This window comes from Orbicella faveolata, unplaced genomic scaffold (genome assembly GCF_042242905.1).
Source record: "Orbicella faveolata isolate gen_17 unplaced genomic scaffold, um_ofav_v1 contig_36, whole genome shotgun sequence".
NCBI classification, from domain to species: domain Eukaryota; kingdom Metazoa; phylum Cnidaria; class Anthozoa; order Scleractinia; family Merulinidae; genus Orbicella; species Orbicella faveolata.
The window spans coordinates 13,600,604-13,623,861 of NW_028301565.1; the positions used below are offsets into that span (position 1 = coordinate 13,600,604).

Consider the following 23,258-nt stretch of genomic DNA (forward strand, 5'->3'; position numbering starts at 1 on the left):
CTAGCAAGGCGATAAGGAAAACGTTATCAGACATGAGATGTCGGACTTTGGTTTAAGATGGCGGCCATATTAGACAAAAACGGGCGATGTTTGCATCATCCTCTTTTCCACCGGTTGAAGAGATGTGATTATAACATCGAGAGATGAAGTTCTAGGTGACAGTTTTATGTCTTGATATTCACACGAAAACTGCCAGTCTACTACATAAAAAGTTATTAGACCAGAAAAGTTGCACTTCGTTTCAAGATGGTGACCATATTGGATTAACAAGGGCGTTGCTTAGGCATCATCGACATCCTCATTTCAGCGCGTGAAAGAGATGGCATTCTAATATCGAGAGATGATGATCCATGCGACAGTAGACTATCTTGATATAAAGACAAAAGCTAGCAAGGTGTGAAGGGAAACGTTATCAGACTTGAGATGTCGGACTTCGGTTTAAGATGGGGACCATATTAGACAAACATGGCCGATGTTTGCATCATCCCTCTTTTCCACCCATCTCGCCCATTTTAACTTGTGTGGTATGCAAGCACTGTCACTCGGAGCTCCAAAGTTCAAAAACTATCCATACCGACTATTTATACCGATAATCTCAAGGGATTTCAGGGTGGTCGAGCGGTAAACGCGGCGCGCAATGGATACAGCGGATGTGGAATTACTCTCCAACTGGCTTGGGGGCCTAGTAATTCTTGCCCAAGAAATCCTGCGAGGAGAATTTTTTTTTTTTCTTTTCTTGATTTTTCTGAGGTTTTTTTTTTTTTCTTCTCGTAATTTCTTAATCGTTTTCCTTTTCTCTGGTCTTTTTTCATTCTCGTATTGCCTAATCGTTTTCTTTATCTTTTCTTGGTATCTATTTTATCTTTTTTACTGATTTCGGTATTTTTATGTTTGTATCTCGCGAAAAAGGAAAAAAAACTGTTTTGAGTCACGATGGCCTAAGATATCTTATTTAACGTAGTGTTAAATTTTTGAGCCAGTTTTTTAAAATCTATTGTGCTTAAACTTACTTCTGCCTCTGTAGTTGATAAATAGTTAATTATTATTATTATTTTTTTAATTTTCTTCCCTCTTGTTTTAATTTCTCTTTGCCGATCTCTCTGTTTCCTTATTAACCCCACTACCCATATCGGCCGGAACAGATCTGAGAAACTTGAAACTCAACACTGCCCCCAGGAATTTACACAGAATTTGTCACCCACACATTGTTTCTTTCAGTCCTAACTTTGAATTTCAACTAACATCGCTTCCTCGTAAAATAATACTTCAAGACCTTCAATGATCAACTGTTTCATAAAGTCATCCCAAAACGAAACTACATCCAAGCGTGGCCAGGGAGGCTCCGCTCAGAGTTCAACCCCATACCCTTTTGTATACCATTTTGACAGATAAGGGACTTTTTTCGTATACATTCAGCTGAAAAGAGGTATCCCTTTCACATACTTTTATAACTGGGCCATATTATGAATATATCGCCAAAAAAGGAAGTCTTCTTGTTATTTTCATATAGTGCCTAATATTTGAAATGATACAGTCATAAGATGCATCTGTTCAAAATATTTTAATTAAAGACCCTTTAAAATAACTATATGGCAGATTGCCTTATCCCTTTATACATCTCAACTTGTGAAATCCCTACCCTTTTACATACCTGAAGCCTGAAAATGGTAGCCCTTTTGCGCAAAGCCTCCACGTATAGGCCATTAATGATTATCCCGGGCAAGATCTCCATGAAAGCTGGAGAACATCAGTTTGTTTGAGAACAGCACCTAGCATTTCAATTATCCCTTTATTTCCCATGCCTAGTGTAAGATAACCTGATTTGTTTGGTAAAATTATGATCAGAAGTAGAAAGCAGAGGATATATATTCACATAAATTATTTATATGCAGTTGAGAGTTTATTTTAAAGACTTTTTTAAATTAAAGATAAAGAAAAAGCTGTAAATAGATAGGGAACTCCTATTATAAGTACATTACATCACAACAACAACTGCAAAAAATTTTTGAAAAAAATCTATTGCTATTTTTAAATCAAACTTTGGTGTACAAGGAAAAACTATAAGAAATGTTTACAGTCTGTCTGAAATATTTACATTTGATAATTTAGTTGCATAAATTGGATTTGATGGTTAAAAAACTTATGGTTAAAATTTCCACTGCTCTCCTGGTTTTGGTGCATCTTTGTACTCATCTATTGGTGTACTAAAGGCAGCATTTTTACGGAATGGCGTGTCTTTTGTTCGTACCTGAGATACACCCTGTGAGGACAAAAAATTAAATTACTGATGTAAAACCATGATATTTTGGGCCAAGGCTATCTTTGTCACCCTTGATCAGTTTTACCCGATTTTCTATGCTATTTTTTATGCTGGTACTATATTATTCTATAGGATGGCTTAACTGAAATGTTTAGAAGTCATAACTGTATATCTGCCTTGGTTTTGATTTTGCTGAGGATAACAAGCTTGTGCATAGGAGGTATCGCAATCCCAAAACCTACTTTCAACCAAGATTATTCGCCTTCCTCATACTTGTTGAATGCTACAGACAATTGATTTTTTCTTAAAGTGCTTACAAGCTCTAGCTATTGTAGGACTTGTCTATTTACCACAATAATCTCACTGGTTAAATTTGCGCTCAGAGCAAAGTGACCCACATAGCCAAAGCGGAGACCAAGAGTTTACTTTTGCTCACTTGTCCATTGCAGGATATCCCCCCATGCCCTGCCACACATCGCTTAAAAAGCATCATGCTAAGTTTCCCAAATAGTATGCTGATATATCTAATATGGAGTTAAGAGGGAGGTACTCGATCAGAGAGTACATGTAGAAGGGTGTTGTCTGAGAGACTGCAGTGAACAGTCTAACCAGAGCTGCTTGCGAACCATTATGCCTCTGCGATAGTCTCACTGAATATATGTTCATTATTTTTGCTTTGTTTCAACCTGCTGCCTTTATACATGATGTCAAGAATAATACCATTTAGACACCACTGACTGTTGGATCATTAATTTAACCACAGGATTGTCAAGACAAATTCTCACTCACATGAACTTCTTCAGCTCTTTCAAGCCAGAAGGTGGCAGGCTGTTCAGTCTTGACATCATGATCCTTTATGAGAAGGCAATTAAACAATGTCACACAGAGTAATTTTAGCATTAAAGGAGGGAGGCTAGGGCCCGGGGAGTGGGAAGGAGGACTTCTGTATAAACAAGAAGGGGCTTTGAAGTCAGAAATTTTGAAAAGAACTCCTGAGAGGTACTAAGATCCTGTTTTGTTTTTTACTTTTTCGGCTCAATACCCTAAAAGGTAATGCAAAAGCTTCCGCTGTGGACCTTTTGACGTTAAACACCCTAAGAGGTACTAAAACCACATTTTTGGTCCCTAATAGGTACAACAAGCACCCCAGTCACTTTTTATGGCAGTCCCCCTAGGGGAGCTAGGGGGTCTGAAGTACCACAATCTAATGTTCCCCCCATTTATATATCAAACAGATTTAAAAATAATGTATTCATTTTCACGCAATGCTGTAACAAAAGCAGTTCTAAATGATTTTGCTCTCATGTGTGATCTAGTGCAACAAGCCCAGGGGGGTACTTTGGGAATTTCTGTTTGGGGATATGCTGCTGGGACCCTGTAACCCTTATGCCAGACCAGAGCTAGTTCAGCTGAATTTTGCTACCCAGTATACTAGAGTAAACTTGCCAAATCCCCCCATCTATCGACACTGTTGAGGCTGTTTTGCGTAAATTTAAACTTGCCGATTTGATTTTTTTGTATTTTTGAGTGACAATTCCTGGTTTCCTTAGTCTAGATAAAATCTTCAACCAACTAGTCAGTTTTGTGAAAAATGATACCCTATTCTAGACACAAACGCTCTGATTTATATACCATATCCTAGAGTAAATACTTGAAAACCATACCCTTCACAGTGGCACATACCTATATAGCCCATATATGGCAGAGAGCCCCTCCCCCCTCCCCCCCCCCCCCCCCGCCCCGGGGCAACAAGCTAGTAAAGAGAGAAATATGACAACTTTAGGGTCACTACTGCTAAACAATAAAGGAACATTTTGAATGAATGTCTTGAAAAAGGTTGTTGAATAATTGATGTAAATGTGTTTAACAGTGAGAGCAATATAAAAATATTGACATTATTGTTAAACTCACCCTTGTTGGTGCTTTGACAATCGGGGCAAATTCTGTAGAAAAAAAAAACAGGATTGAGGAAGAGAAACAATCATGCAAATTGTAACAAGTCACAAGTAACTCCACTAACTCAGATTCAGCAGCTCAGGCAAATTGTGGGACCCACCTTTTGAAAAATCCTTCTTGGTTGTTGAAAGATATTCTACTGAAGGAGGTGGAGGATTACATTCTTGATCCACTTCAGCACTAAAGAAACAAAAGTTCACTAGTTATTTTAGTAATTTCACGAGGCTGAACTACTTTATTTACATAGTTCACAAAACGAAAAGTCATTAAGTTATCATATTTCTACCTGACTTGCTGATAGAGTTCTTCTTGAAGAAGCTGTTGCCTCAAACCAATCTCTCGCACTCCAAGTTTCTCTGGTTTCCTGTATGAATCTCTGACAGTTGATAATCCCTCTGGCCTGGCATCAAAATCTGTTGTCAAGATACCCTGACGAATGGAGTGATAATAACAATGTATATGAAATAAAGGCAAATACCAAATTGTACCAGGGGTAATATTGAACTACAAAATATGCATGACAGGATAGTGCATAGATGGTTGTAGCTTGTGTCACCGACTGATTAGCAATAGTAAACTGGACAAAGGGGAATACAATTAAGGGAGCCAGTAATCGGGCAAGTAATTTCAAATTCAGACAAGTGTGCAGTGCAAGGCCAATTTGAAATTATGAGCATGATTACCGGTACTCCCTGAATTGTATGGCACAAGGTCCAATTACTAAATTAATAATTAATCACATCAATAACAAATTTTAAGAGTAAGAAGAGTATGTGTGAACAGATCAGACTTTTTAGTAATTTCCATGAGTGACTGTTGCAGCCACAACCTAGAAATTAGAAAAAGTCTGATCTGTTGACAAGTACAATTGATCCATAATTGTTTCAAGAAAGAAGACCGATTTCCTTTAATAATACAACCCTAAACATAAGCTTCTATAAAAGTACATGCTGAGCCAAGTTTCAGTTGATTTATTTGTGTTTTTGTTGACTGAGCTGCTACTTCATAGGAAGCTTTCTGTTTGTCTGAAACAGTTAACCTGGAAGTTTTATCTGAGACATGTTTGCTTTCATTACCAAGAGCTGACTCCATTGCTCAAATGTGACCAATACAACGATTATTAAAATTTCATTGTTCAGCTGTTGATACAATTTGGGATAAATTGACCTGCCTCCAACTAATCAGAAGCTAGTATTTACAGTAGCAGTATTATGACATGGAAAATAAGTGTGCAAAGAACCAATTACAATCAACAATTTTGTTATAGACACAATTAACTTCCGAATGCTGGCTAAGCAATAGTACAGAAACTTAACACAACGAAGTGCAAAATTATGACATTAGACTAACCAACAGAGACATTTAGACCTCTTGAAATTAAGACATGACAATATTTGAAATTCAAAGGTGGGACAGATCTTCCGTGGGACATGCATATCCCCAATGTCTACAACAGGGCTACCAGTAGATGGTACTATCCAATTTCAATTTTCTGGTTTACCAGAGGTCGTGGGTTTGAATCCCACACTAGCATGATCGTTTTTCAGTTTATTTTCACAACTCAGCTTCAGCTGCATACATAACCGTGAAAATATTTCGTGTGGTCACTTAGAAGCTTAAGCTTAAGCATATGTATTTCCTCCAAAGTTCAAATTTAAGCTTCATAATGAATTGTCTCTTACCTTGTGTCCTTGTTTATGTAGCTGAGAGACGTTGATTGAATCTGACTTGTCATACTGTTCACATTGTCTCTATTTAAGAAGCAAGAGGAATTAAAGTAAGGAATTGAGTTTCCAGACACAGCTGAAGCGAAGGGAAACACGGAAATCTGAAAACATGCACCAGCTGAAAAATATGAATGAAAATTAGATCCTTACCTCCTCGACCCAGTTGTCTAGTAAAGTTTTACCACAGGAATTGTTGTGTCTCATAACACTAATAGTGTCAGAACTCATTATTAAATCGTTAAACAAAACAAGATATAACTCGGAAAAGTTCTTTATGCGCGCGTGTTGCAGAACAAGTTCTTGTAATCTTGTTGTCTAGGAAACTACATCGCATGCGCAGTGTGGTACCCACAGAAACTTTTAAGAAGGCAAGATGGCGGCAAGTTCATCGGAAGAATCCCTCGCCTCGCTTTGTAGAGAAGCGGAGCAACTGAAAGTAAAGATAGACGAAGAGAAGCAGAAGGTTAATGATCTTCAACGTAAGTTTCATTCTACGATGAGAGGGCATGATCGATGTTTTTTCTATCCAAACAAGAAGCAGTTTCGCCAGAGAAAAAATTGCTCATATGTAGTTTGCAAATTGGGACATTCGATTTTTGAACCGCACCCCCATCTTGAGAGCATGATATTCTGTACAGGTTTTTACTTCTCCATAGAATATCCAAGGATTAATGATATGTTCATTGTAAGCTACTTGTGCTAAGCTTTGAAATCTGCAAGCTTGAGTTTTAACGATGTTTACAGACGTAGAATGTGTGCATAGAACTTTCGTTTTTCTCGTGCTTCAAGTTTATCACAAAAGTACTTTGTCAGATGACAGACCAATCAGTTTTCTGGAGATTAATGAAATCAAACTGGAGATCACTATTGAAATCTGGAAATTGACCAAGAAAACAGAGAAAAATGGTTGCTAAATTGTGTTTGTTGACCCATTGCACAGCTGGGGGATGTTAATAACCAGCATCCCCCAGCGGGTTTAGAGGACTTTGCAAGTCAGCTGCCAGGGTTTTAGTGTATGTGTTGAGTATTAGGAATCTTAAATGATGCAAAATGGTAAATGATGGAAATCAACATATTTGCCAGTAGGTACGATACAAGCTCCCTTAGACCTGCCTTCATCCTCCCCCCCCCCCCCCAAAAAAAAAAATGTGCACAAATAATGTCTTCAAGTCAAATTAGAAAGATATGAAAACAGGGTAAATGGATAACAAAATTCAACTTTAAATAACTATTTCTTGCAGACCAGACAAATTACCTGGTCCATCCAGAAAAATTCTGGTTTTGACCATTGTCAGATCTAGGGGAGGGGCCCAGTGGCCTTCCCCTTATTTTGGGTGAAAACAAAAAACAAAAAGTCGCAGAAGGTAGAAAAGCTGGCAGGGCAAGCACCCCCCCCCCCCCCCCCCCACTAGCTCAAGGTCTGGATCTGCCGCTGTTACAATTATATACATGGCATTATCACAATGTGTTTAGCAAATGTAGGACATCTGTTCTTATGCTTTTATCATGGCTTCTGTCGACAAAAGTTTCAACTATAAAACTGAAAGAAATAATGAAAGTCACCCACCATTGTACATGGTAGTTCTTTTTTTGTTAATTATTCAACAATTTATTCTTTCCATCAGTAAAAGACGTTTCTCAGAGGGTAGATAGCCTCCTTCTTTCACCACTCAAAGTCCGAAGGATTCTTAAAGGCCATCAAGGAAAAGTGCTGTGTTTAAACTGGGCACAGGACAGACGTCACTTGGTTAGCAGCTCACAGGTGTGTTAAGGGTAGCACTTTTGGTAGATGTTTGGTAGATGTTACTGTTTTGGAAGAACAAGATATTGTGTAAATGTTGTATGTATAAGGAGAATATTTTTATTCGGGTGAGTGCCCTGTTATTTGTTGTTACCTTAACCTTAACTTGTCTTTTCTTGGTAGTTAGGAGAAAAAAATTGTTTATCCTCTTCATTTCTCCAACAATATTGTGTTCTGTGTTCTGTCTGGGGATTCCCCTTAACACCTTCCTAAGCATCCTGAATGATAACAAAATGGTCACTTCAAATGTGGTTAAATGAAATTTAGGCTAGGTTAAGCTCTAAACAACTGCTGGCCAGCAGTGTCTACCCTTGATGAGGGGTGGTCTTTGTGCTCTTCAGGGAGGTCTGGGAATTAAAAAAGCTCTTCTGTTGAGGTCCTGAAGGCCATTTTGCTTGTGTTGCTGTATGATCACATTACTTTCAAAGGCTTTGCTCCCAACCCATCCCTCCCTTTTAGCTTAATTGAATTTGTGTTGTACCTATTTATAGGATGGGAAGGTCATTGTTTGGGATGCCTTTACAACACACAAGGTATGGTCACAATCTGCTGCTCATCAAGCTAGAATATTGTCACAGTAACATCTAACATAACAAAATGTGTGAGTCTCATAAACAAAAAAATATTGGGGTTTGGGCAATGATAACCTAGATTATATAACTATGAGGGAGCTGAATCAGGGACAGGTATAAATATTAATTCCACTTCACAGCCTATTTTTCCCAAATCCCAGTCTTATTCCCAGTTTGTTTGTGATTTCCAGTCCCAGTGATCCAAATCCCATTTTGCCTGTGAAAAAAATAGACAAATCCCAATTCCCATTTTGACTCCTTTAACTTTTGACCATTCAAACTGGCATCAATTTTATTAGTTAATTGACTTTTTTTTTTCCTTTGGCAGGAACATGCAATTTCCATGCCAACAACATGGGTCATGGCTTGTGCATATTCGCCATCAGGCAACATGGTTGCTTGTGGGTAAGTTTAACACCACTTGGAATAATAGTAATTAAATTTTGAACCCATAAACTTTAAAGGGTACCGGTATTATTCATTGCAGCAAAGCATGGTTAGTGACATTAATGCACCTTGACTAATTAAACTGATGTTTTTTAATTTTGTAAGTTATAAATGAATAAGAATTATATCATTAAAATTGACTTTATTAGGAGTTGAGGTATTGTGAGATTGTAAGTCATTTTGATACAAGCCAGTTTAATAAAAATGGAAGTCAATTTGATACACCTCCAGGAGGTCAAAGATCTGTGTTTGAAGGTCTCAGAATTGAACTTTCTCCACTGAATGCACCAGAACTTCATGAAATTAGCCTATAATGAGACTCCTTTAGATAACTGGTGGTTGTATCGAATCAGCTTCAGTTTTTATTGAATTGACTTTAAGATGTGTATCCAGTCAACTTTGATTTGTATGAAAATGACTTGTATTGAAATGACTTTGTATTAAAACAACCAGACACCTTTTCAGAGTGTTGCTATTTCAGGTGTGGGTCTTACTTTCACATCTTTATGATGATAAGTTTAATAAATAATAAAATTATAATTTGATATTTTGTGCCATTCTAGGGGACTTGATAACAAGTGTTCTCTGTTTAAATTGAGCTTTGATGACGAGGGTGCCACCAAGAAACACACTGTTGCCATGCATACCAGTTACATGGCTTGCTGTACATTTACCAATTCTGACCAGCAAGTAAGTACCATTAATTTAAATAACCCTTTTCAGTGCTAGGCTGTAATTATTAACAATTCCATCTCTTCTGTTTTCTTTTTCTAATAATACTGTAAGTAGGCAGTCATAGTAATCAAGGGCTTGCATGATTATCTTCAGGAAAAATGTTCAACATATTTTTGAAACATTTTCGTCCAAGGCAGTGACAAAACTCTCAAGTGTTTTAATGAAGGCCTAAAATTATGCAGACTACCAACCTAAAAAGATCCAAAACTGGTAGATTACCGATTTGCCTTGATCACCAATTTGCCACAAAGTATGGTGAAACAAATGATTCAGCTGTTACAGTAATTTGGACGCAATGAGACACTATGTTACAATTTTTGTAATATATTGAGAATGGTCTCAATTGATAGATCTTGACTGGCAGTGGAGATACTACCTGTGCATTATGGGATGTTGAATCAGGACAGCTGCTGCAAAGTTTTCATGGTCATGCATCTGATGTGATGAGGTACTGACTAGCTACATGTATAATAATTATTTTGTAATTAATTATTAATAATCATTAGTTTATGTGCTCATGTCCTCTTCTGGGATCAGTGCACTGTGCTCTTGTGGTTAATGATGCCTTGGATCTTGGAGTATGAGTTCTTAATTTAAACCCTGGCCTGGGTAATTGTATTATGCTGTGTTGTTGGAAAAGGCAAGTTAATCTCATTGTGCACTCTTCATTCAGAGGTATTAATAGCTACCAACTGGCATATTGTTTGTCAGACAACCTGATAAAATGTTGGGGTCTTGTAATCAGATAACCAGTGTATTTATATGAACTAGCATCCTGTAAAAGGGAAACGTATGGTTGCCTTAGCTTCCTTTCAGTCTTGAAAACCCTCTTGTGCATTTATATGTTGTCACTGCAACTTACACTAAATAATACTGCTTTTGTCCTTTTTCCTGAACAGCGTTGATCTTGCACCATCTGAAGGAAGGAATATATTTGTGTCTGGGGTAAGTGTGATCAATCAGTCAGTTCTTTTAATTATGAAGCAGTAATAATAATGTTATCAAAAGCAAGTGGTCTTAACTAGCTTATTAAAGCACTGTCTAAACAGTATATTAAATATTTTTCAATTTCTTTTCTATCTAGTAAAAAAAATTTATATAAATGCAAATATTTATTATGTTTTTTAACATTGCCAGTCATTATCTAGCTTATGTTTGTCATTACTAACATGAATAACATTTAATTATGTTATTAATTATGTTATGTTATTATGTATGAATATAACTTATTTTGCCTTGTCAGGGATGCGATAAAACAGCCCTTGTATGGGATGTCAGGACTGGTCATGCAGTGAACTCTTTTCAGACACATGAGTCTGATATCAATGGAGTTAGGTATTCACCAGTGAAAGATAATTCAATGATTACCGGTATTATTTTCTCTGTAGGTAATGTTATAATTCCATTTCAGTGTTCACAAATTACAAATTTTTTGACAAATTGTTAGAACTCCCAACTTGGGAAAAATTAAGAGTCAAGCACCATAGAAAAAGAACCATTCAGTAGCACTTGTTTGTATAGTATTTTTTTGTATGACATAGCTTGTGAGCACGCTCTCATAGGCACTGCAGTCAGTAAGTGGTGAAGCCAAGGGAGACAAGCCAGCAGGCAATGTGAGCAGCCTGACACATAAAATTTCCCCCTGGCTTGCTTTGCTTCCCAGCTCATCTTTTGCTGCTTCACCACTTGTGCCACATCCAGCACTATGAGAGCTTGCTCACAGACTATGACAACAGTTTTAACTTTGACTTAGAAGAAAAGGGTTTTATAGATACAACTGTAGGTCAGAATTAATAGGCAACTTTATGTGGCAGGGCTAAAAAAAAAATAACTTAAATTCCAGCTTGTCCTTTAGACAAGCACCCCTGGCATGTCTTAGTTTACTCTGGGCCTAGGCAGATGACTTGCCTGGGTCCTTGCCCATCGGGCAAGTTAGAATTAAAAGTCACTTGTCCAGTACGAAAATCTACTTGTCCCAGATGACCAGACAGCACCTTTTTTGAGTCCTATGTGAGTGGCTTTTCTCATTTAAAATCAGCTTCCTCTATCTAAATTAATTAATATGCAGTCAATATTAACTAAAGATTATCCAATATGCAGTGGTCACTGTTGCATTCTTGTTAGGTTTTATCCAAGTGGAGAAGCATTTGGCACTGCCTCTGATGATGCTACTGTAAGTGATAGCAATACTGTTCAAATAAAATATTACACAACTGTAGACTTGAGGCAATGACTGATAGTCTCTTACTTTCAATTGGACACCATTGTTTAACCTTTCACCTGGTGATCTTAAGTCATGGAAAATTCATAGATTCATCAAAATATAAAATTTATAGTATCACCAAGCTTGATGTAGAGTTTGAGGTGTCTGATGATTACCTTGCATTTTATTTCTGCAGTGTCGTTTGTATGATTTAAGAGCAGATCATGAACTAGCAGTATACTCTAAAGAACACATAATTTTTGGAGCAGCTTCTCTGGACTTTTCATTCAGTGGTGAGTAAGTTGCCTAGGAAGAAAATTTTCTTCAAAAGTGCTGACAAGTGTTGGCTTTTGATTCTTCAAAAATTCTTCTCTACCACCTTCAGCTAATCTAAACATTTCTATTCAGAGAATATCATGATCACTTCAACTCTCCAAGGTAGAAATATATTCCCCCTGTCAACTCATGTGGCTATTGAAAAACCTTCCAGGTTCCCGGCTGTGAGGATGTCTTATAGTATCTTTTAAGACCTACTAAAGATCCTTAAAGATAAGAATTTGTCAATAATCCTTACATGTAAAAGAATTAGATCATTGAAATTTCTCACAAAGATCCTCAAATGAAAAGTCTTGTAAAGATCTTTACAACAATCATACAGGATCGTAAAGGATCTTCACCATTAGGATGTGCAGAACATTAACACATCACCCTGACATTGAAACATCCATTTTTATTGTTTATTTTTGCTTGCCTATGTATTTTGACATCATTACTGATGAGAATCAAAGACTACTTCCTGTATCACTAAACATGGTAAACCTGTTTTTGTTTTTTTTTTTTGTTTTTTTCATCAGGGAGACTATTGTTTGCTGGCTACCACGACTACACCATGAATGTCTGGGATACACTGAAGGTGGGTCAATTAAAATTTCATGTTTGGTATTTTCATACTTGTTAATTTTAGTGTTGACAGTGTGTAAAGTAATAATTATTGCAAATGATTTAGGATCTAGTTGATGAAAGAAAATCTACTGATGTTGATTCACTTTTGGTTGATATACATGTAACTCAGTCCTCCCATTCAAACATTAAAGACAATGTGTGGCACATCAAGGAATTTACCTAGGGATAACTTATACTGCTTGGAGGAGAAAGGCAGACTGAACAGGTTTTAGCTATTATATAGCACAGGTTTATATTTCCAAATGTTATTGTTCACAGGCTGAGCAACTATCCGTGTACTATGCACATGATAACAGGATCAGCTGTCTGGAAGTATCCCCGGATGGGACAGCAGTTGGGACTGGAAGCTGGGACAATACACTGAGAGTAAGTCATTCAAAAAGCATGGGCAACAAAAATATCAGACTGAAAACAGTGTGTATTTTATTGTGAATTCATTTGGCTATGTGCTGCATCTTTAGCTTAAAAGGATCAGAAATGATAATTTTAATAGACGGATTTGGCTAACATGTTTATATCCTTGTTGTCACCCAATTCAGATCATGTGATGATTCATTGGGGAGGTTACAATTGTTCTGTTTGTACGTACTCCCATGTGATCAGTTGCAGGTGACCGATTGCACAGTTGTAACCTCCCAAGTGAATCATCACATGATGTGAAAAGGATGTAAACACATTAATTGAATCCATCTATTGTGAAAATTTCAGGACGACTTTGGTAAAGAGCAAATTGATTTTGAGCCAAAAAGAACTACTAACACTGTGTTGCAGTCTAGCTAGCCCAGTATATGAGGTAGTTAAAGGGAGGGTTTCACGGTTCAGCCCATATCTCTAAATCAAAATACTTTTGTTCGCTTCAAATCAACGTTAGCGCTTTAAACACCCCACTCGGGTGTAGTTCAGTAATCACATGCTAAATTGTATGGTTATTCCTGGCAGAATGACGGATGACCAAAATTTTCATTAGATTTCAGTGGATTTTACCAATGCTTTTGACCGCTGAATATAGTGTTGACCCATATGATTTATTCTATGGTAGATGATTTTACAGCTACATGTATTTGCATGCGACATTAGGTAACTTGCTCACGATTGGTTCATAAACAATGAAAAACTGGGCCTGTGCCAAAAAGCATGCACAGAGGAATAAATAAATAATACAGACATGTACCACACCATGAAACTCTCCCTTCAAAGTTTTGCAAAAATGTTCCATCCTTCCACATCCTACCCACCACAACAAAGAAGAACACAGCTGTGCAAGGACCCCTTTCAGTGTTTGATACCAGACTATTTGCAGTAGATTCCAGCATTATGCTACCAACAAGTATATGCATGTAAGAGATTCATACTTTCAGTAACAATTTATTCAGTATGTGGTTCTTGTTGGTTTCAGGTTTGGGCTTAAATAGACACCTCTCTGGTTACAGATGTTTATTTTCCTGATGCAGTCCCTTGCTTACAAAGTTCTTCATCATTGCTTTCATTAAATTACTCAATTTCCTTTTTCTAAACAGAAAACATAAACCATTTTGTAACTAAGTGTGCAGTTTGTGGCATTTTTGCTTAATGTATCCGTTGAGTTTTGTGAATTGTTTTTATTTAATATCTAAATTATACATCAAATGTAATATTTTTTAAGTGTTATTTAAATTTTCAAAGAAATATGATCTTTACTATTTGAATTTATGAATCAAAATTTGATTTTGAGAATATTTCTAAATAAAATGACTTAATGCAAATGTAAAGACCAGTGCAAAAAATAGTGATTTTTGCCTCGATATATATTGAGATTTAGTTTATTGTATGGTGATTATTTTAATGAAAGGTAGAGTTTGAAAAGTGTAATTTCACAATGAAAAATAAATATTCACTTTTAAATCTTGTTATTACTCAGTCTGTTTTGAGCTTTCTGTTGTGCCCACTTCATATGAAAACTAGACACATTCAAATTCTTCTTCCTCCACCCAATCCACCCCCCTTTCCTTCCCTTCCTACCCCCAGTAGCCTGGCCTACCCCCTGGATCTACTTCTGGTTTGTAATGTGGTGCAGATTGTATAGTAAAGGGTGCTAATAACATGCATGGATTACATAAGGAATGCAAGAACCACACAGCTGAGTAGTAGGGACTGAAATAGCAGACAACAATGATTACATGGCTACCACCTATAAAGTCAATAAAACTATCTACTTTTTGCTGACCAGAAAATAATTTGCAAGGTTTACCATTGCCAGACTAACCATATCAGCAAATTAGCAAATTATTATTAGCTTCAATTTCATTAAGAGAAAAAAAAGCAGTTTTCATCGACATGAGACGGTCAACATCAACAGAATTAGAATTTTCCTGAATGGATACCTAATTTCCTGATTTTTCCTAGACCATGAAAAGTAAATTGTTTCCCCTAGCATTTTTCTGCCCTGTGGCAACCCTGGAGCAGGCACCCATTACAGCTTACCCTCAAAGGAAGCTGCAGCAGTGCAAGACAAACAATGCTTAGTATTTTTTGGGTCAGATGTCCATATTCTGTGCCTTAAGACGATTTTTTTGGAAGTTCAGAGTTCAAAGAGAAAAGAACTAAAGTAATTATTACACAATGCAGCTTATCTCTGCATGCACAGTGCTTGATTCTCTTTCTCTCTGCACATATTGTGGAGCTATGATAAACTTTGCATGCATAACAGCACTAAGATGCTGGAGCATCAGTTCCTCTGCATGCATTACAGGGCAAAAAGGCTAGATTGTGGTCACAGCTTTCCCTCAAAAGAAACTACAAGGTTCCTAGTTAATGTGGCTAAACCATATTCTTAACCTTAAAAATTGAATTTTGGAAGTTGATAGTTCATGGAGAAAAGAACTGAGAGTAATGGTCATGCAATGTGGCTCATCTCAGCATGCACAGCGTTCGATTCTCTTTCCACATATTGCAGAGCTATGATGAACTCTACATGCATAACAGCACTTAGATGCTGGAGCAACAGTTCCTCTGCAGTTCCTCTGCTAAAATACCAGATTAGATATCACTACATGCATTGGGACCTGTAATACTAAATTGTGTATCTTTCTGCACTAGTGATACTAAGGTATCAATTTGTGCAGAAATTGCAGACTCACATTGCTGGATGAATTATTTTCTGCATGGATGTTAAATTATCGATCTCTACACAGATTGTAGACCAACAGTAGTGTGTCATTTTTCTTTCTACATACAATATGGCCATTTTTAGCTTTGTGTGCGTGGCATAAACAATTCAGCATTATTTCATTGAAAAATTGATCATCTTTTTCTTAAAGATGGGAAAGCTTGTTGAACCAGTGTTCAACACTGGCAAAGAATTCCAAATTCTATCTTTCTACTGCCATTGTGGGCCTATGATACTCGATTTTCTTTCTGTACCCAATGTAGACCTACAATGACACCTTACAAATATCTCTGCATGCATTACAGAACTTTGTTGCTTACTAAATTAATCTCTTGTACCACATTATGGAACAACACTAAATCCAATAGAAAGCAAACTTTATTACAGACAACACACTAGTATGGCAAAAGCCCATTTATTATCTCATTCTCACAATATTAATTTGCTTGTAAATAACTTTAGTTGAACAGTACTGCACCTCCTTGCTTGCCCATGCGAGTGACAAAGGTGTCAGGCAAGTAGAAATAACTGATCTCTAACCCATTTGAAAAGGTTTTCATCCAAGTAATATTATTATTCAAATTACCCTGTGTTTTACTCTCAACTTGTTACCAAGAAACTTCCAAACACAGACTTCTATTTTACATGTTCTTACTTCTGAACGTATGGTTTAAGTCTACATTTCAAACTATATCACACCGCGGGGCTGTCAATAAGGGCCATAACCTGTAATGCTTGCTACGACTGAATATGTTTGATGGGCTCTTGATGTTACAAGTGAACATTCCTATAGTTGATACCATTCACTCTAAAGGTTTGTTACAGCTGTGAAGATCAAGGTTACAGGTTACTCAAAACTTTATGACAGCCCTACACACTCAGTTGTGTCGAGTCCCCTGCTATTCTTTTTGGTCATTTACTATTGGCTCTTGAGCCCCCACCATCTCAAACTACTTTTTGTCCCAGGAGGGGGGGGGGGGAGGGGGGACTCCCATATAAAAAAAGGGGTGCTCATTGGAAATTTTGAAAAGAACCCCAAAAAGGTACCAAGATCCCGTTTTGTGAGCATAGCTTGAAATTTTTTCATCCCTAAAAGGTGCCAATTCTAAAACAGCACATTGTCTCGACTCTTATATTTTGTTTGGCTCAATACCCTAAAAGGTCCCACAAAAGCTTCTGCTATGGACCCTTTGAGGCTAACTTTTCTAACCCCTAAAAGGTACAAGAAGCACCCCCATCCTTTTTGTGTGGGAGTCCAACAGACTTTTCATTCCGTCTAGAGGCTATTTAAACTGCAGTCAGTACGAAGCTGCCTTGCATTTTTTAACACTCCTCACTAAATGTATCAGCCTGCACAACATAAGTGTGTTCCACTTAACCTATAAATTGCCATTGACAATCTAATCCTACCCAGTTATTCCATAACCTTGTCTAAAAGTTGTTTAAGGGAAACTATAAAAGGTGTAAAGCCACTAATTTCACTCACTATTTTGGGCAGTCAAGATATGTAAAGCAAACTTTACAATGAAAAGCTTAAGTTTTTCAAGCTGGATTTAATTGGATTCTGGTGATTGAATAAAATTTGGTTTTGGGTATAATAATATAACATTGCAGTCATTGGAGTTACCTTTGGGGATGATATTGTGCGTTGTTATTGTTATTGAGTTCCTTTTATTTATTGTTTTTTTCCATACTCTTGTGCAGTTTACAAATTAACTGTTTAGACAAACCCCTCAGCCAGGATCAGACTAACTGCAACTCTTTACAAATTAGTTGACCAAGACTAGCAGACCCATTATTTTTACTGGAGAACCACACAACCTTTAGGAGATCTACATTGTAATTTTAAGATACAAAAATAGAAATCTATTAATAATTCCATACTGATATTTTAAAGCTTTGCGTGTACATGTAATATCAAAATAATTTCCATTGATGCTGATCAGACATTTTCAGTAGAAGTCTACTTATTACTGAATAACACAAGTTCTAGACTGAACACTTTGCCCGTCTCGCTCATCTGTTCTGTTTGGCTCTGGCCTGTTTCCAGCAGAAGCCTGTACTGATGCTAGGTATGCTTCTCTATGTGCTCTTGGCATCTCATCAGAATGATCACTCCTTGCAGGAGAAGCCACTCTATCATCAACTACCGGCTCATAGTGGTTCTCTACTTGTGTTGCTTTGAGTGGTTCTTTGAAAGATGTATTTCTTGGTTTTCGAGAATGCCGTGGTTTTCTATCTTTCCTTTCCCTATCCTTCACAACCTGTTCCTCTTCAGTAGAATCTGTGGATGTCAATTTTCTTCCACTTTTTTGACTTGAAGACTTCCGTTCATGATGAACTTGAACTTCAGTGGTTACTGTACTCTGCCTGCGTTGTCTATCCCTTAATGTTTGTTCCTTCTGTTTTATCTCCTCCTCACTAGATGATTCTGTCGAACCTGATTCCCCTGATTCTTCTGTAGATGTCTGGTCCCCATCAATTCCTCTTGCAATCAGCTGGTGGTGTTCCTGTCTGGAACGAGTCTTTCCTACTCGTTTGCTCTTTCTGACCCTCTCTTTTGTGACTGTAGCATCACTCTTAACACTGTTACCTCTTAAGGGTGGAAGCCTTCCATTTAATTTTTTGGTCAAAACCAACTGGCACTCTAAGGCATTGGCAAGTTTGCTGACAATTCTGTTGTTGTGTTCAACTTCCACTTCTCCTGTAGTTGACAGAACTGATAATGCTAACTTGTAATACTCAACAGCTTTGTCATAATCCTGTCCAAGAAAGCTCACTGCTGCTAAACCCTCATAAGCTTGCCACAAGCCTCTTTTGTCATCAGAGTCCTTTGCTGCTTGGATTGCATGTGTGAAACTCTCTCCAGCCTTGTTGAATTCTCCAAGCTGACTTTGAGCAAAACCCATATTACAGAAGGCCTGCCCTTGTGCTGCTCTGTTGGACAGTTCACCTACCACAAGAAAAATGAAAAGTAATGTTTTAAATTTATTTATAATTATCAATTTTAAAGTTTACAGTGAGAATGGCAGTTTGGATTCTCCACTTAAAGTTAAAAATTCAAAATGAGTAATTATAAGTCATACATAAGTCATACATACATTTACAATTTTGCTAAATGATATTTGCACCTTTAAATGACCGGTCTGAACCATTCCTGACTGGGAAAACATAAAAGTCATGTAATTTGTGGGTTTAAATTAAGAGACCCACTGTAAAATATTATATTAAATTACACATTCAGAAATCCTAAACCATATAAAATGTCTTTTATACCATGTAGGGAGATTGCCTGCCTGTGGCACTCCATTGCTTTGTTGAATTGTTTCAGTTGATTGTACACAGCTCCTAGATTTTGTTGAAGTACAGCTTCCAGTTTCTTGTCAGGATTCTCTGTTCGCATGAGAGGAATTGCCAGTTCGAAACACTCTGCAGCATTCTCATACGACTTTAATCCATTGTAAAGTAGACCAATGTCATTGTAGACTTTACCTATAAAGGTAAAAAACATCACTTGAAAAGTTTGGACAGCAAAAAAAAAAAAAAAAAATACAAAAAAAAATACAAAAAAAAGTATGAGACAAAACAATAATCACTATCAGTATAATCTCTTCAAGGTAAATAATAATGTTAACATTTTAAATTAGTATCAATTTAATTACAGAAAGGGAGGATGAAGCCTCCTCATCGCTTCTTTTGTCAGCTATGTATTCTTTAACCTGCAAGAATTATTGGGTGATAATGTGTTCTTTTCATCCACTGCTTATAATTTTAACTTAAATTCATATAATTACAAGTGGATCACCCTTTAAACTAGCCTGTAAATACAGACGTATTTCCGGCTGTTGCTTGTCTCCGCCAAAAATAACGTCTGCAAACTCGAGCCAGGAAATGATTTCTGTGACGTAATGACTTTTGTTTCTCCTTGGTCAATCAGATTCCATGATAGAATGAAACTCGAGTGCTCCTTGCAGCGAATACCTCGCACAGTAGTTCTGGGGCTACTTGAGCTAAACTGTGATTGGCTTAAAATTCCTATGTCACAGAAATCGTTTCCTGGCTTGGGTTCGCAGTCGTTATTTTAGGCGGAGACAAGTGACAGCCAGAAATACATCTGCGTTCGCAGGCTACCTTTAAACAAATTGCTTGTTAGCTACCTGTAGAAATATGCATGGTGCTATTGATTTCAGGTCAGTCCTTAATTAAAAAAAATTACGTTTCCGTCTTTCTCACTAAGTTCGTACCAAGGAAAATTCTCCAGTATGCTAATGCATAAACATACTACAACAATTTATAAAGTCATACACTTGCCTACTGATTTCAGCTCAGTCCTTAATTTCAAAAAATATGGTATCGCAAATATCCTGGACTAAAACAGACTAAATGTAATACCTTACATTGAGCAGAACAGGACGCAAAACTAGGTGAAATAGCAACATATAGTGTTGTAGCAAAAACTGAATATTTTTTCTGTTGTCTGCAAGGTGGGGTTGCTACACAGTTGCCATAAACATAAAACAACCGTTGCATGACCACGTTATGTATTCTGAATCTGCCATCTCAGCTAGCAACATTTTGCACATAAATTTTTAAACAGATAAATGCTTGTTATTAAATTACAATAGCTTTAAAGTTGATTATTTATACATTTACTGCTTTGAAACTTGACAACACCATATCATGATGAAATTTATATAAGGATTCACTTAGTGTTGTCCAAACATTAGGTACATGTACATTTTTATTATGAGCAGAATATTTGCAGTGGAATTTAAATAAACAAAATTTTTCCATATCCCTGGTGCAAATTAAATAATAGTTTTAATCTGAGCACCTGCAGCTAGACAGACAAGTGCAGGTATGTTAAATAGATATAATAATTTTAATTACTACTACATTGTTAACAAAGATCTAACTTTCAGTTTTAATACCCCTGCAGATTTCTTTAAAACAAATTTGCAACACTACTGAAGTAAAAATTTAAAAAATAAACATCTACTTCAACAGTAAAAGAAATGTGATCTAAGCAGTCCAAAAAAGGCAAAATAAGAAGCCTATACGTGCAGTTAGGTTAATGGAAAACTGCAGGATGCAGCTGGCATGTTTGAGGATAAGCAAATCTCTTCTTGAACTCATGTCAATGAAAATATAGAAAAATGTTTATCTACCAATTTATTATTATTAATTCGTTATGATCATCAGTTATAATACTCTCTTTAGTTATTCCCTAGAGTATGTTCTCTGAATTGCAAGCTAGAATAATAATCAATAATCACTTTACCAATAAATTTAATTTTAATCAATTTTGCTGGACCAAATTTCAAATCCTTTTCTGCATTCTGAGATGTTTTTATTTTGAAGAGATTCCTACCCCAAAACTTTGCTATGCTGGGATTTTTAGTGCTTTTAATAAGAAATCTGGAGCTCTGGCCATTATTCTGTTGAGGATCACCACCTACAGATTGTTTTCATGTGACGTCATTACATTCCAAAATCCTAAACTAAAGAGCCACAAAAGTTTTTATCCTTATCAGAAATAAGGGGATCTAAATTTATCTCTGTTTACAACCTTTCAGCTCAGTAGTGTACTTGGTTTGGAAACCAGCGCATTTTGAATTTCAGAGTTATGGCTGTGCGTGATACAAAGTTAAGATCACGTTTGTCTAAAAGCGTACACTTATCTCGTGATTTCTAGCCATTTTAGGAATTAAAGTACTAGGAAAGGTGTTTGTGTAAGTGTTTTTTGGTTCAGTTCACATAATCAGTCGACTAGAGAGCCAAAGTAAGTTCCAGATGTTTACACTATCTTCTAGCTGCCATAATGGTGGAGCAAGGAGCTCCACCAACATGGCAGCTCCATACTGGGCTCTGCAAATTTGTAAAGGAAATCATTTCTCTTTAATTATAACATGGCCAGAAAAAACCTATAGAGTGATCATGCATCCATAAATCAAAAGATTCACTCCTGCTTCATAAATGATGTGTAAATTGCCACACTAACACACTAACATCACCTCATAACACAAAGTTCAAATTTGTGCAAAACATTGTTGCGTGACCAATCATCATTTGCAAGTTGTCCCTTGTAACACTGCTTTTAAATATAAGTAACAGCATAATAACTTAAGCTTGAATAACTATTATTCAAGCTTAAGTATCTTCATAACCTAGTTAGCTGTTAGTTAGTTTCTTTGGGATGAAAAGAACCCTGAAAAGGTTTATTGATTGTCTTTCATATACATTCAAAAGACCCCTTAAACTAAATCTTAGCTTATTGCAACAGCTCTGGCTACAGTGAACATTGCAACAAACCTCTATTGCTAGTTTTGCCTTGGTATCCAAGGAGCGATGATGGAATTCTAAACACTTCAATAGGATGTTTGTTGATGCGTAATTAATTATAATCAGATTATAACTACACTCTTGATAACTACAGGACTATATAAACTACTTCACAAATTTATTGTAAGCAGACTGTAGAGTATTGTACTCACCTTTCAAAGCATTGTCTTCAACTTCTAGACAAAGTTCAATAACTTGAGTAAGAACTTTACCGCAACTCGCAATGTCACGCAGGTCAGCCAACAAGCTAGCAAGGTTGTTGAGGATTAGTAATTGAGTGTTTTTATCACCCATTTCTTGGAAAATTTGGGCGCATTGCTCGTAAATTTCTGCGGCTTTTTTCAATTCACCGATACTCGTCCAGTCTTTCCCTAGCCTTAGAAGTGTTTCCCCTCTCATCTCCTGGTTCTCCTGAGTTCTGTATTCCTCGGCTGCAATCTCGTAGCATTCAACAGCCTTGTGTAGGTCTCCTAGAGCGTCATAAGCTGTTCCCAAATTGTATTGTAAATCAGCGTAATTTGTTCTGCCGTCTGATTCCTTGTCGGGTGGAAAAGCTTTTAGTAAGAATTCTACACCACGTTTAGGATCTCCTCGAGCAACATAACAAGCTCCCAGATTGAAATAGCACGCTCTCGCTGTAAAGCCTTCCTTCAGGTCCTCTGCAAGCTGAACGGCCTTTTCGAAAGAGCTGCAAGCATCATCAATGTTTCCGTTGGCAAGTTGTTCATGGCCAAGCCTTGTAGTTCCGTCTATTTGCTCTGAAGTTAATTTATTGTTCATCTTCGGACTAGCGTCTTAAAACTAAAATAGTTTGTCGGTCAACGAACACCTCTCAACGAGGACAACACATGGAGATAGGTTGATACTTGCTGGAGGAAAGGGACAGAAGTCACGCTAACTGCTCCGAAAAACTGCTACCAAATAACCTCAAAGATGTAAATGCTAGGAGTAAGAAAGCTTTAATCCTTACATAGCTCTACCGTAACCACCGTAGCCTTAGCCGGGCTATAAACTTTGCTTTATCTTTGTTTCGTCTGTTTTATCTTTGATTGTCTCACCGTTGTGAAGGGGAAGTGACGTCACGTCGACAACTGTCGGCTCGTCTAG

The 23,258-nt window shown here is 36.9% G+C and overlaps 3 protein-coding genes across 3 annotated transcripts; 1 reads left to right on the forward strand and 2 right to left on the reverse strand.

The window, feature by feature from the left end:
* Positions 1-1,542: 1,542 nt before the first annotated feature.
* Positions 1,543-6,251, reverse strand: LOC110064161 (sperm-associated antigen 8-like). The gene is made up of 7 exons (XM_020771168.2): positions 6,094-6,251; positions 5,899-5,967; positions 4,503-4,645; positions 4,317-4,396; positions 4,172-4,203; positions 3,050-3,112; positions 1,543-2,260 (listed from the first exon to the last, which is right to left on the reverse strand). Exons 1-7 carry the CDS (start codon positions 6,169-6,171, stop codon positions 2,147-2,149), a joined length of 579 nt encoding a protein of 192 aa, XP_020626827.1. The 5' UTR covers positions 6,172-6,251; the 3' UTR covers positions 1,543-2,146.
* Positions 6,252-6,276: 25 nt separating this feature from the next.
* Positions 6,277-14,545, forward strand: LOC110064159 (guanine nucleotide-binding protein subunit beta-5-like). The gene is made up of 13 exons (XM_020771167.2): positions 6,277-6,422; positions 7,569-7,705; positions 8,236-8,277; positions 8,645-8,721; positions 9,327-9,453; positions 9,849-9,946; positions 10,398-10,443; positions 10,742-10,833; positions 11,623-11,671; positions 11,898-11,994; positions 12,556-12,614; positions 12,923-13,030; positions 14,061-14,545. Exons 1-13 carry the CDS (start codon positions 6,317-6,319, stop codon positions 14,070-14,072), a joined length of 1,050 nt encoding a protein of 349 aa, XP_020626826.1. The 5' UTR covers positions 6,277-6,316; the 3' UTR covers positions 14,073-14,545.
* Positions 14,546-16,169: 1,624 nt separating this feature from the next.
* On the reverse strand, positions 16,170-23,225 carry LOC110064158 (uncharacterized). The gene is made up of 3 exons (XM_020771166.2): positions 22,304-23,225; positions 19,086-19,301; positions 16,170-18,762 (listed from the first exon to the last, which is right to left on the reverse strand). Exons 1-3 carry the CDS (start codon positions 22,929-22,931, stop codon positions 17,780-17,782), a joined length of 1,827 nt encoding a protein of 608 aa, XP_020626825.2. The 5' UTR covers positions 22,932-23,225; the 3' UTR covers positions 16,170-17,779.
* Between the last annotated feature and the right edge of the window lie 33 nt (positions 23,226-23,258).